At 41.8% G+C, this 15,080-nt stretch overlaps 1 protein-coding gene across 5 annotated transcripts in view; it reads right to left on the bottom strand.

Moving 5' to 3' along the window:
* The window catches only part of nin (ninein (GSK3B interacting protein)), a 185,352-nt gene that overhangs the window by 121,706 nt on the left and 48,566 nt on the right, over nt 1-15,080 (bottom strand). For 4 of the 5 annotated variants that reach the window (XM_068039096.1, XM_068039094.1, XM_068039092.1 and 1 more), the window contains exon 4: nt 14,756-14,776. The exons of the other annotated variant lie outside the window; for it this stretch is intronic. In XM_068039096.1, the coding sequence (XP_067895197.1) occupies nt 14,756-14,776 (21 nt within the window). The remainder of the gene's footprint in view (nt 1-14,755; nt 14,777-15,080) is intronic. 5 annotated transcript variants of the gene reach the window in all.

The raw sequence follows: 15,080 nt of genomic DNA on the forward strand, positions 1-15,080 counted from the left end.
TTGCAATTACTAACCTTCTTGAATAAGCATTTGGAAAAGGCTTGTTAAACAATTAACTTTAAAGTATGAATCAGAGATACAATATAACAAGCCTAACACACATATAGAGGTACATCATACAAGAAGTTGCTAAGTTACATTATTTACAATTATTATTTCCATAGCACTTCCTTTTTATTCTTGGTTGTGCAAAAAGACATAGGAGCAGACAGATGAGGAGAATTAACACGTGGCTAAAGGGCTGGTGGAGGAAAGAGGGGTTCCTTTTCATTAGACACTGGCACCAGTTCTGGGACAGGAAGGAGCTGGACCAATGGGATGGGCTCCACCTGAACAGGAAAGGGTAAATAGAGAGGTGGCAAAGGCTTTAAACTAGTAAGATTGGGGGAAGGATCTACAAGAAACACAAGCAGCTTAAATGTTAACAAGACAGGAAAGGATAGCGTAGGAAAGAATAAAGTAAGTGGGGACATTGATGGCAGGGCAATAAATATAGTGACAGAATAGGAGTCTAAAAAGATGGTTAAACATTAAGAGAGAGAAAATCTATTTGAACATGAGTTAAAATGTTTTTACAGCAATGCACATAGTCCATAATAAAACAGGGAAGCTGGAAGCAATCAAGCGTTGGGAGGAATCAGACTTAAAAATTACTGAGACATGACAATAGAAAAATCAAGACTGGGAATTAAATATTGCAGGACTCATCCTAGGCCCCCACCTGCCAAGAATGAGGCACATTAATTTTGTCATGAACATTGATTTTAAACTGTTACTGGAGTTAAGAAAGGACTTGTTAAACAGATCAGCCGTGGCTGGAAAAGACATTTGCATATTAACAGACAGTGTTTGGATGGCCAAAGCAGCCATTCCCTGACACATTCAACCCACAATGGACTTTTGATCACCAGACGTTGAAGGTGGGGGAGCTCACATTCCAGGTTGACTGCTAAGATGGCTGAATGCACAAACGGATATGGTCAAACCAGCTAGTCACATGACTAACCTGCTGGGCAACCTGAGTTTTTTGAATTTGTACAAACAGTTGGACAGAAAGCAGAATGTTCCTCACTGAGAAGATCCCTCCTGTCTGCTTCCATCTCTTTCTCACAAGCCTCTGAATCCACTGAAGACACATGAACCCTAAGAGAGAAAAATCTCCTACAGCGAACAAGGTTTAAGAAGAATACTGGGCCCCAACAAAAAACAAGATCTACCTACAATCAAGGACTCTACAGTGAGCTTGAAGAACCGTAACAATAACTCTTTAGATATTGCTTCAAACCTTTCCACTTTATTTTTCTTCTGCTCTTTTCTGTCTCTATTTGCATGTGTGTATCACGAATGCATTCTAGCATGGGACGTGGCGCGTACCCTTAGGTGTTAAACGAATTAGAGTTTAAGTTTAATAAAATTCAACTTTTATTCTTTTCACCTAAGAAAGCCAGTTTGTGCTGGTTTCTTTGCCTTATAATTGGAAAGTGGTGAACAAGTATTCACCAAGGGGGAGCTAAAAACGCGGTGTGTTTAAAATTTAAACCTTGTTACAGTAAGACCAGATGAAGGCTGAAAGGAAACCCTAGACCTCTTTCTCACCTGGTCATAACAGGGCATAACATAGTTAGAAAAGATAGAGAGGGAAAAAGGGGAGGTGGAGCAGCTGTACTTAGGGATAACATAATGGTAGTAGGAAAAAAAAGTGATGCAGCTACCAGTATGTCAAAAAAAGGAATCCATATGGATAGAGATAAAACATACTAAAGAATCAATCACGCTAATAGGGGTCGGCTACAGACCACCTAATAGTGGAATGGAGGTGTAGGAAGAAATATGCGGACAAATTAGGGAACTGAGTAAAAAATATAGAACAATAATCATGGGGTATTTTAACTACCCTCATATTAATTGGTCAGAAGAGGGCAGCACAGTGGCACAGTGGTTAGCACCGCAGCCTTACAGCTCCAGCGACCCGGGTTCAATTCTGGATATTGCCTGTGAGGAGTTTGCAAGTTCTCCCTGTGACTGCGTGGGTTTTTGCTGGGTGCTCCGGTTTCCTCCCACAGCCAAAGATGTGCAGGTTGATAGATAAATTGGCCATTATAAATTGCCCCTAGTATAGGTAGGTGGTAGGGGAATTGAGGGAAGGTGGGGATGGGGTAGGAATATGGGATTAATGTAGGATTAGTTTAATGGGTGGCTGATGGTCAGCACAGACTTGGTGGGCCGAAGGGCCTGTTTCAGTTCTGTATCTCTAAATAAGGGAATGGAGTTCCTACAATGTATACAGGACTCCTTTCTAACCCAATATGTAAAAAGCCCAAAAAGGAAATATTTGCTATTGGATCTAGCAACGGGGAATGAACCAAAGCAGAGAAGAGAAGTAAAAGTAGGGGAATGTCTAGGCAATAGTGGCATAAGAAATAGGAGCTGGAGTAGACCAAACAGCCCCTTGTGCCTGCTCCACCATTCAATATGATCATGGCTGATCTTCTGCTTCAACTCTATTTTCCCACCCAATCCCCATATCTCTTGATTCTCTGAGAGACCAAAGATCTATCTCAGCCTTAAATATACACAACAATGGACCATCCACAACCCTCTGGGGTAAAGAATTCCAATGATTCACAACCTTTTGAGTGAAGAGGTTACTCCTCATCTCAATCGTAAATGATCGACCCCTTATCCTAAGACTGTGTCCCTGTTTTCTAGATTCCCCAGCCTGGGAAAACAACCTCCCAGTATCTATCCTGTCAAGCCCCTTCTGAATCTTGCATGTTTCAGTGAGAGCACCACTCATTCTCTCATTCTTTGTCCTCCATCTTGTTGAAGGCAAGTGTTCCAGTCTTTTTAAATTATTTTTTATATAACTCATTGGTTTATTTTTGTATTTCCATCGCTGCACTTCCCGTGAGGATGACAACGGGCTGAATTTAATGCCCCCCCCACCCCCACACCCCCGACGTTGGGGGTTGTGGTTGGGGGGGGGGGAGGGGGGCCGTAAAATGCCTCCAGGAGAGGCCCGCCATGGGCCTCCATGCCGGGAAAGCCTGGCCCCATATTGCCAGTGGCAGTGTAGCCTTGTGGCGGTACCCCTCCCAAACTGGTTGCGTGGCGATGGGACCGCCATTTAAATATGTTAAATGATAAATGTAAATGAATGAATTAATGAATTACCTGGTCCCACTGGCCGTCCCATTCTGATATTGCGGTTGGGGCCGGCACTCCTGCACTGTCGGATGTCTGACCAGTGATGCAAGGCGGAACAGTGGTGGGGAGGGGAGAGCAGTTAAATTCCTCAGTGTGAGTTGGGGGATGGGGGCCGGGAGTAGGGTCAAACTATTTTAATTGGTCTAGGGGGTGGTGGGAAGGGGTAAAGATTAAAGTTTGTGACCTTTTGGGGGTGGGGGAAGTTCAGGTGCGAAAGGCAAGTATATTGGTGGGGCGGGGGGAAGGGCAAGGAATGAATTGTTTGGTCATTGGCGGGCCTGGGAGCGGGGCTAAAAACTTCTATTAATTTTTTTCAAATAAAGTCTATGTCTCTATTCCTTTAAAAATTCAAATTACATGTCAGGGCTTGAAGCCCTTTAAAAATGGTGCCAGCGCCTGCACAATGACACTGGATGCCATTGCCGGGGATGGAGTGCCCACCCCCTCCATGTCAGTCATCTGTGGAGGGCGGGGGGAGGTGGAGGGGGCAGTCCACCCCGGCCATGTAAATGAGCCACCGTGACTCCGCATAGTAAATCCTGCGCGTGCGTGTCACCATCTTTGAAGGTCGTCACTGATCTCAGCAGTGAGCTTGTAAAATGCAGCCCATTGTGATTATTGAATGAGTTCACTGGTGGAAACTCAGTGAAGCTCGCAATAATGAGGGGATCCTGGGTATCAATGAGCGCCACTGCTGGTGAATTGGATTAACGTTGTGCAGAGTGCAGCACACTTTGACCATTCTAGAGAAGCTGGTTGGTGAGGACTGAAGGGTGCCTTCAGAACTGTCCATGCACTTGATGTGCATCTTAGCTATGCTTGTTCAATGACACATCTGGTTGCCATATGGCTTTAATTGTATCACTCTTGAGCCTCTTTGTTGGCTTCCACATGGTTGTTACCAGCATGTTTTAAGTGGCTATCCCTTGTCTCCAAGCAGCCAGCCAGCAACTCTACTTCGAGGTACGAAGAGACCAGGGAGGGTGGATGCCGCAGGACAAAAGCATCATGTCAGCTGCCTGGGAATCTTGTGCACACCTGCATAATCATCTTTGTGGTTGCATAACAGATGCACATTGATGGAGTGGAAGCCCGTGCGATTTATGAACACTCCTGGGTGATCTGGGGGGGTGCCTTAGCCTTAATTGTGATGTGTGTGCAGTTGATTATGGCCTGCAGCAGTTGGCAGCCATCAAATCCAAGCACCCATTCATTCTGACTGGCTGTTGCAGAAAATGTGCACATAATTGCTTGCTCTGGCAAACGAGCCATAAGTATCCTTCTTATGCTTGTGGGCCACCAATTGTGAGATCCTAAAAATGTCTCTGCCTCTTGGGAGCAGGTCTTGTTCCAACAGGCAGCAAATGCTGCCACCAACTGAAGCGACACCCTGAGCCTCCAGAGGCACTAGTGCTCTGACCAGTGTTCCCTTTAAGCTGCGCAGGTGTGCGGCCATGACCGCGCAGCAATCTTAAAGGCAGTGAGACAAACAGGCTGTGCACAACAAACAAAAATTAGAGGGAACATTGGTTCAGACATATCGAGGAAGCTTATCCTGTCTGCCAGAAATGGCTGCCTGCAAGCTTCACCTCTCTGCTGATCACCCTCTCCCTGTGCAGGTCTCTGAGCAGCAGGTTGTTGCTGGTGCTGCTCATCCTGTTCCTCATCTGAGGCCCAAAGTAATATGACATAAGCTACACCCATGCTGATCAGAGCTCCAAAGTGCAGATCAAACATACAAGCCTCTACAGTGTTACTGGCACCTCCAAGGTTGTAAAAGTAATACCTCACCACAACTACTATATTAAATAAGTTGGAGCAGTCCAAGCATGCACTGACTTTTCTATGGATATAGCCAATGCTACCATGGGACACTTTCCTACATGAAAGGTGCAAAATGAATCCAAGTTGTAATTTAAAACTAATAGGCAACAATTGAAGGTAGAATGAAATAATTTTCACCCTGTCCCTGAACATCAGCGTTCTCCAGTCCAGACCTATATACAGTCACCATTCTTAAGTGTCCAGCTCCCAAGTGTCTGGAGATAACTACTCCTCACCATCATCTTCATGATATACAGAGTGCTCTGTGGTGACTTACCTTTTGGTTTTATTTATTCATACTTTTCGTGCGGGAAGCACAGCTATGGTGCCTGGGGATCGATTCCAAACAAAAGCTAATTTGGTGGGCATGCTGTCTGTGGAAATAGGAAGGGAACTCACGTTCCACTACTCCATTGTACAGTGGATTGGTACGACAATGAACTGTCTCATAATGCTACACTTTCATCTTTATTAGAGGAGCTCTGGTCCTTCATGTAGCATGAAAGACATTGCTGCAAACAGAAACCAAGAAAGAATACTCTTATACACTGCAAAGCTTTGCATGAAACATAAATACAGCTTCCTCAGAAAAGAGAAAAATCTAGTTATCATTATGACTCAATATCTATTGCGCTTTACCCACGTGTCAACATAAAGAGAACACCTGTGACACTGTAAACAAATGTGACAACACAACATTGTTGAACTAAGTGACCTATTACAATTTTGAAAGTAGTTATGAAGATTAACATGAAAGATCTTGATTTCATTCAGAAGACCATTAGTTTTACCAGTATGAATCCCATCTCAGATCATTAAGAATGTTAAGCAAGCAAAATTATAATCTCAATTCCCTGCTGCTTCCTCATACCTGTGAATATTGGTTTTCAAGTGTTTATCAAATTCTCCCTGAAATGTCTTGATTTACTTTTTTTTCAGGTCAGTGTGGAAACCACATTTATGAAAGTCCAAATCAAACTAATAGGAAATTTACACCCATTTGCAGGGTTTCTCTTTTCCCAAATTGAAGTACACACTCTCTTCCCCATGGTTAGCATCCTTCCATCTACGAAAGATGATGGACATGCCGTGTACAATCCATTTAGGTGGGGTGTCTTCTCTTGGTGCACCTTTTGCTGATGGCTATGAAGGCCAATCCTCAAGAGGCAGGTTCTGACACAAGTGCTGTAGGTGAAGCTGCCAAGTGACACTGTGAGTTGTTTTTGAAGTTGGCACCCATTGCCAAGCTGCTGTAGCAACTGGTCATCATGGTAGTGCACACCAGTCTACAGGATGTGTCGCCATTTCCCTCTTCCACCAGCTAGTGACTCCCAGCTGTGATAGTTGACATTTAGAGCCTTCATGTCACATTTGCAAGCATCCTTGAAGCGGGGCTTAGGGCTCCCCACTGGCCGTCCAACCCCGGCTACCTCACCACATAGAAGGTCCTTGGGTATGCGACCGTCTTCCATCCTGAGGACGTGTCTGATCCACCAAAGCCACCTCTGTTTGATTAGCGCCAATACACTTGGGAGCTCTGCCTTTGTGAGGACTGCCACATTTGTGATTTTTTCCTGCCAGGATATACCCATAATGTGCTGCAGACAGTGAAGATGGAAATTATTGAGCATGTTTTCCTGGTAGCTGTTTCACAGCCATACAGCAAAGAGCTGAGAACACAGGCTTATGAACCATGAGCTTGATCCTAAGGGTCAGCTTGGTGTTATTCCATGCGCGTTTCGCAAGTCAGCCAAAGGTGGTAGCTGCTTTCCCTAAGCTTGTATCAAGCTCTGCATCAAGGGACAGATTGTCTGTCACTGTAGACCCAAAGGTAACAAAATTTGCTAACCACTTCCAGTGGGGTGTTATTTAGTGTGATCAGGGGCAGAGATGCAACACCTTGTCCCATGAACACAGTTTTCTTGACACTTATAGTCAAGGACAACAACCATAGGACACATCATTCTTACACAATTCAGAAAGTTTAGGTGTAGGTTAGCATTGCAAAGGCTTTGGAATCCCAGGCATAAACAGGGGTAATACCTGAATTTAACCAGTTAATACTATACAGTTTACTGATACAGGATACTAATAAGCTTCCCCGCTGCTTCTCCTAACCATTGTGACATTTGTTTACAGGTTTATCTGGAGTTCAGAGACAAGAGTCCAAGCTCTCAGTGATATCTATCCATTTAAATCCCATTAATCAGCTATGCGAATTGGTCATTGTATAATGGTTCCCTAAATTACAGAGCACCTATCCGTTTCATATGACCAAATTTACCATGAAGGTTCACTTGGTTCTGTGCTTCTGTTGTTAGGTGTGTCATTTTGGTATCATCTCAACCCCAGAGAGACTCCATTTTTTTCTCTGTCTCCCAGGCTGATAGTCACTAGTGGATTATCAGGTTTGAGTCCTCACTAGGTAGAGAGCAAGTACCAGCAGTTTCTTATAAGCAGCATGATGGGAAACACAACTCATCTTAAGATGTGTAATTGTATTGTCCTCCTTCTTCTTGAACACAGCACAGACCATCTGGTCATTGAATGATGGGTCCACTAGTTGGAGATTCATAGCTTCAGCAGCAGTGTTCTGTCTTTCTTGAACCCAATCATAATAGGCAGCGAGCCCTGGATATGGGCATGTCTTTTCATTTCCAGGCTCTAGGTAATGCTTTCCAGCAGCTGTTTTACCAAGACTCAGTTTCCTTATCCACTATTATATTAGGAATCTGCTTTTCATGTTATGAAGGATCTACATAGGACAGCTTGTTTTGCTCTAGCCCCCTTGATGTTCTAGACATCCATGTTCCATGCCACCGATCAGGCTTACTCTTTACTCTTGAAGAATCCATATCCTCATCTAACGGGCTTTAGCAAAGAGGAGTATTCACTATGAGGATGACTTCCTCACTAGAGTACTCGGTGATAGGTTTGTGTACGCCAGAGCCCTCTCTCCTTGCAAACACTTCCCCTTTTACCATTAATCACCTCATAGCTTGCTCCTGGACTCTGCATGTGGGAAGGAGGAATCCCTCAACTGCATGATGAGGAGATCTGAACCACAAAGAAAGAGTATTTGGAAGTGCCATGTATGTCACAACCATAACCTATATTACGATTTTGGAGTCATTGAAGACAGATAATAAGACCAAAATGCCTTCCTCCTTTTCTCAGTATGATCCTGGAGGACTGTACTCAAACTGAAATTCGCAGTCATCAAAATGAATCAATAACTGAGTCAGGCACCCCTTATGGTTTCCACTCAATACCTACAAGGACCAGTCTTGAGCCATGCAAAGCTAGAATATGGTACTTTGGGGCAAATCCATATCTTATTGTTCAAGATGTTGTGTAGAGCACTCTAGATCCCAAGTTGATTTTGCCAGCAACAGCTATCAATTGAAAAGGAGTACTGCAATATTTTCAGAACTGCTCCCATGGCTTTTTAACCTCTCTCTTCATGGTTCTAGCGATAATGCTAAATTTATGCCCCTTTGGCTGAGAATATATCCATTACTCTCTCAAATCCCTTCTTAATTTCAAATACTTTTATTTGATCTTCCATTAAATTCCTCTACTCCAGTGAATACATCCAGAGTATCTGCATTGTACCTTATCTGTGGCACTGATATCATTTCTATATCCTCCAATATTCTTTGTAAAAAGTTAATTAGGTATCTATTAATCAAGTGGATTCTAGATAAACACGCGATCAAACATGATCAAAGAATTTGCTCCAAGCTGCAACTCTCACTCTTTTTATATGCATACTCAGAAACAACTAATTGAGTGAGACACGTTAGCAGGATTCAGCTTTATCTGCGATGAAACATCCTCCCTTGGGGCTGACGTTATGGTCTAAAACAGGTTCAAACTGAACTATTGAAGTGATTGCCCCATTGGTGGTTCAGAAAAGAACCAAAACCCTGACCTCTTACATCAAAGTACCGTGTTTTGAGAGAAACCTGCCTTAACAGCCATGAGAGAAGGCAACAAAGGTGTGATTTTACAGAGATAGGTAAGATAGTAAACAGTGTAGGAGTGGTAAAACATGAGCTTAAGATAATCCATGAAAGCATAACAAGAGGTACAGATTCAAACTAGATAACGAGAATTAAGGATAAAGCAGTTCTTCATACAAAAAGAGTGATCAACACATGGAACAGATTTCTGGATAGGGTAACGACAGCAAGACTACAGAATAACTTAAGAAACAGGAGGAGTTGTGATTAGAGGGGCAGGGGTACCTAAAGGGTCTTTCTAGATGAATAAGTTAAGTTGGGCCAAATGATTTTTCTTATCCATATCTATGTTGTGATGTAAAAGAATGCTGTTTAAGAAGATTCATCATAAATTCTGAGAGTAACCACCTGGTGATCTCAAAAACAGGATACAAATGTGTTGGTTGTGTTTGTATTAATTTTAATAGAATCATTGAATGGTTACAGCACAAAAGGAGGCCATTCGGCTGATAGTTTCCGTGCCAGTCCTCTGCAAGAGTAACTCAGCCACTCCCACTCCCCCCACCTGTTCCCCATAGCTCTGCAAACTTCTTCTCTTCAGTTAAACACGATTTTCCCTTAACAAATCCATACAGGTTTTCCTTACTTAATCCATATTTGTCCAAGTGACTGTTAATTTTGTCCTGGATTTTCATTTCTAAAAGCTTTCCCCATCACCGAGGTTAAACTGACTGGACTGTAGTTGCTGGGCTTATCCTTACACCCATTTTTGAACAAGGGTGTAAAATGTGCAATTCTTCAGTCCTCTGGCACCACCCCTTTACCCAAGGAGGATTGGAAGATTATGGCCAGTACCTCCACAACCTCCCTCATTATCCTCCGATGCATCTGATCTGGTCCTGGTGACTTATCAACATTAAGTACAGGCAGTCTAATACCTCCTCTTTATCAATTTTTAGCCCATCCAGTGTCTCGAATATCTCTTCTTTCAGCATCTTCTTCCTTGGTAAAGACAGATGCAAAGTACTCATTTAGTAATTCAGCTATGCTCCTTGCCTCCGTGCATAAATCCCCTTTTTGGTCGCTAGTCAGTCCCACTCTTCCTTTTACCACTCTTTTACAATTTATGTGCCTCTAGAAGACTTTTGGATTCCCTTTTATGTTAGCTGCCAGTCTCTTCACATTTATTTGCTTCTAATTTATTTTCCTCTGGACTTTCTATATTCAGCCTGGTTCTCACTTGTATTACCAACCTGACATCTGTCATACACACCCCTTTTCTGCTTCATCTTACTCTCTATCTCTTTCATCATTCATGGAGCTCTGGATTTGTTTATCCTACCATTTCACTTTATGGGAGTGTATCTTGACTGTACCCAAACTGTCTCCTTTTTAAAGGCAGCCCATTGTTCTGTTACAGTTTTGCCTGCAAATCTCTGATTCCAATTTACCTGGGCAAATCCATTCTCACCCCTTTGAAATTGGTCTTCCCCCCAATTAATTATTTTTACTCTGAATTACTCCTTGTCCTTTTCCACAGCTGACTTAAACCTTATGATCCTGTCTCCTAAATGTTCCCCTACTGACGCTTGATCCACTTGACCCACCTCATTCCCCAGAACTAGATCCAGCAATGCCTCCTTCCTCATTGGGCCAGCAACATACTGATCTAGCAAATTTTCCTGAGCACACTTTAGACATTCTTCCCCCTCTCTTCCCTTTACACTATTACTATCCCAGTCTATATTAGGATAATTAAAGTCCCTTTATAACTACTGTCTGGTTGTTGCATCTTTCTGTAATTTTCCTTGCAAATTTGTTCCTCTATATCTCTCCCACTAATTGGTCACCTATAGAATGCACATGTAGTACAATGACACTTCTATTATTTCTTAGCACTAACCAAATAGATTCTGTCCTTGCTCTCTCTAGGACATCCTCTCTCTCCAGCACTGTAATATTCTCCTTAATCAAAACTGTAATCCCTCTTCCATTCTTTCCTTTCCCTTCTTTCCTGAACAACTTCTAGAAGTTGTTCAGGAATATCCAAGAATACTCAGATTGGTTACAGAGTTCTACCAATCAGAGTTCACTTGCCAACCAATCAGCACTCTCTTTTCATACAGTATAAGTTGTTGTTTTTCCTTACATTGGTTATTCTTGCGGATTGTCCTGATGAGTGTAAGATGAAAAGCTTCGACAACATGTCTCTATTTTCAGCAATACAAAAGTTTTGTACCACCAAACGACTATTTGAATCCGGAGATTATTATTTTTGAGGTCCTGCTTGCTAGTTTTTTTCATAACTCCCTAAACTCTGCTTGCAGGATCTCATCCTTCTTTCTACCTATGTTGTTGATACAGATAGGGACCACGACAGCTGGCTGTTCAACCTTCCCCCCTCAAGGTGCTCTGCAACTGACAGCCTTGACTCTGGCACCTTGGAGGCAACATACCATAGTGGATTTCCATGTGCAGCAGCAGAAACGCCTGTCTGTCCTCCTAACTATAGAATCTCCTATCACTATTGTTTTCCCAATCTTTCTTCTGCACCGTTATACAGCTGAGCTAGCCGTGGTGCCATGGACTTGGCTCTGGCTGTACTGCTCAGAGGAACCATCTCTCTCACCAGTAATCAGAATGCACTCAGCGGACTCCTGCACTACCTGCCTTGTTCTCCTCGACTACCTGGCGGTCACCTATTACCTCTCTGCCTGCATACCCTTAAGCTGCAGGGTGACCACATCCAGAAACATGCTATCCATGAAACTCTTCAGCATAGTGATGCCGTTTGCTGCTCAGGCTCCAAAACCTGGAGCTCGAGCTGGCCCAACTGACAGCACCTTCTGCACATTTGGTTGTCCAAGGCACGAGAAATGTTTTGGATTTCCCACATGGAACAGGATGTGCACTCCATGGGACTGCAATGCCCTGCCATGCCTTTATTTATTAGACTATTAGCTGACTTAACGGAAATAAACCTAAGACTACCAGCCACTCACCAATCAGCTTGTGCTGATGCACTTTATTTTATAGGGAGGTAACTTAAATGCTTGACTGAACTCTTATCTTCTATATACTTCAGATTTTAATTTACTGAAAAATTCAGAACCCTTTAGTGTTACAATTCCTTGTTATTTAATTGTAACTTTATCCACTAGATCCAATTAATTAATTGAACACTGATTGTAACTGTGTAATAAATGATCAAATTGGCATTAGTTTTTATACTAATTAATTGATCTAGTCTTACTTTATATTTGTCAACAAGATTCCTGGTGTCAGCAAATTACAACCATTGTGTTAAGACTCACTGTGACTTCTTCTTAGTGTTGTACAATGAATAAAAAATGTTTTAATTTGGCGTTCATTTGATATATGGGACAATCTCTTTGCTTTCATAGCTATTTCTCAGGAAGTAAAAGCTAGCTTATAGTACCACAGAAGAGAGTTTAACTTCTTACTAAACTTGAGTGCCTTGGTAACTGGTCAAAAGTCAATTCTGATCTATCCAACTTCAAATGTATTCAACTTCCAAACAATTACAGAACAATTACCAATTTATGTGTTGCACCATATCTCTGTATGAAAAATAGCTTGCGAAATTTCAGAGTATGCCGTAGTGCCAAATACAGCCTGTGTAACATTAGTTTTTGTGTCTCACTTGGACCAATAGGTTAGATATAACAAACCTGTAACTATTAGGAATTGAGTCAATTATCTAGCTTGTAATATTTCAATGTAGATTAAATGCACAGGAAAAGAAAGGCAACAAAACCTTGAACTGGTTAATACAAATACAAATGTACTACATGTTTTAATGACTATTCCCACAAGCTATTTCTTAGTTACCAGGCATCACCTAGCAACACATCTGAGTCAAGCTGTTCCTGCACAAAGGGACTGCATTCAGTCAGATTTTAGCCAGTAAGAGGTTAAAATCAGTGTTTTATTTTTATACAATGACCTGAAGGCAGACCAAGATTTTAAAATATCAAATGGAGTGATATCATGGTATTTGGTAGAGCCAACATGTTGTGCCCCAAAATGATCAGGTATTGATCTCAGTCATGCCAATAGGGGAAAAGTTGAGTTGATGCTATTGGAGAGGTGGGGAAAAGGTAAGGGAAAGCAAATCACCTGAGGGACACTCATGTATCTTCTATCAGGGTCTAAAGAAGTAGAGCATTTTCTTACCTCATCTGTCCAGCTTCACCCTTACCACCACCATAAATATCATGCAACTTATGTTGAGATTTTTAGTACATTACATTAGACTTTGTTAGAATTTCTGAATAATGAGTAGAATGTCTGGGTTTATCAGTCTTCAGACTATTCCCAAACTCTATAAATGATTGAACAATGAACCAACAACTGTCAAAGGCTGAGGTTTTATTAATAGGTTGATGAAGAAAAAGGAGGCAGATGATATGTTTGGGGGTGCAGTAAGACAGTGAAAAAGGTGCACAATACATATAGTTTTTATAAAAAGTAAACAGATTAGGAAGTCTAGGAGGGAGTATGAAAAAGATGGTAGTCAATGTAACAGCAAACGACAAGGGTTTCCATTAAAACACAAGTAAAACAATAGTCAAAGGAGAGATGGAAATACTTGAGACATTGTAAGGCCATCATGTTCTTGAAAGTACAGGAATGGTGGAGATGGTTAACAAGATTTTGTCCTTAGCCATTTGCAGTGGAAGATAAAAGTAAATATTAGAAAGTATTAAAAGTGAATGGGACTAAAAGTAGAAAGGTCAGCAGGCCTACAGCGTCTACGCCATGGAAAACAGAGGGAAGTTAGGAAGGAGATAGCAGAGACACAAAGCATAATTTTCTAAAACGTTTTGGAAACAGGAATAGTGCCAAAGAATTGGAGAGTGGAAAAGTGTTACACACCTGTTAAAGAGAAAGGAAAGGAATTAGCCAAGGAATAGTGGCTAATTAGTCTTACTTTGGCTCTGGGTAAACTTCTTGAGACCACAACACATGAACAAACAGAAAGGCATGGGCTAATCAGAGACTGTCAGCATCATTTTGAAAGGGTACTGCTTGACTAATTGAATTGAATCTCTTGAAGAAGCCAGAGTGTATAGATAAAGAAAATGCAGCAGAGGTTGTATACATAGACTTCAAGAAAAAAAAGATAGACTTCAAGAAGGTATGTTATAAACTGCCACATCAAAGACTCATTAAGAAAACTAAGAAACATGATGTCAAAGGGCATGCAACCAAATGGATCGAAATCTAGCTAGTGAACAGGGAGTAACAATTTGGGCATAGGCATAAGATGAATTATATCAAGGTTTGCTGATGATAACATATTAGGGGAACAAACAGAGGGACATTAGGACATGCAATGCTTTACCATCTTGGTAACATAATTTAAAATGGAATTGGATAAGTACTGAAAAGGAAAAATAAAGCGAAAGGGCAGTAGATAATTCCAGTTGAATTATCTAGCACTGGATTAGGCACAATGGGTCAAATGGCCTCCTTCACAAATTGAATGATTCTGTGATTCTAGTTAAATGCAAGCTTGGCAGAATTTACATCCTCAATTATAAGCAGGATCAAACTGTGTGACTGCAGCCCAGCAGCACTGCTGTCCACTTCTATAGCTTAAGCTACCACCAGAGAACCAGTGCCCTTGTATTAATCAGAGAACCACGTGCTACCAGAATGTGAACATAAATTATGCAAGTGCTGTAGTGCAGGCTGAGTATTGTACTGCAGGCTGAGTGTTCTTTCATACATACCAACGGTAGACCCTGTAGCACCTATTTCAGAAAAATTGTCACGCTTTGTTAAATGATGTCCTTGGGGTAAAAAGCACTTGCTTGCACAGAGAACAGGGATCATAATCTGCTACTGCAGTAAAGAATTGAAAGGCTAATGGCCACACTTGTGCAAAAGGAATTATATTCTGCTTTTGAGCTTTCCAATATCTAGCCTTTTGAAGGCAACAGACTTTGAAAACTGTACTTAAAACAATCACATGGAAGATTTCATTCTATAATTTCACTGCACATGAAAATCTGTATGCACCCTACTAAGATATACCTTATGACTTTAAAATCGCAG

Source organism: Heterodontus francisci, chromosome 9 (genome assembly GCF_036365525.1).
Source record: "Heterodontus francisci isolate sHetFra1 chromosome 9, sHetFra1.hap1, whole genome shotgun sequence".
Lineage (NCBI taxonomy): Eukaryota > Metazoa > Chordata > Chondrichthyes > Heterodontiformes > Heterodontidae > Heterodontus > Heterodontus francisci.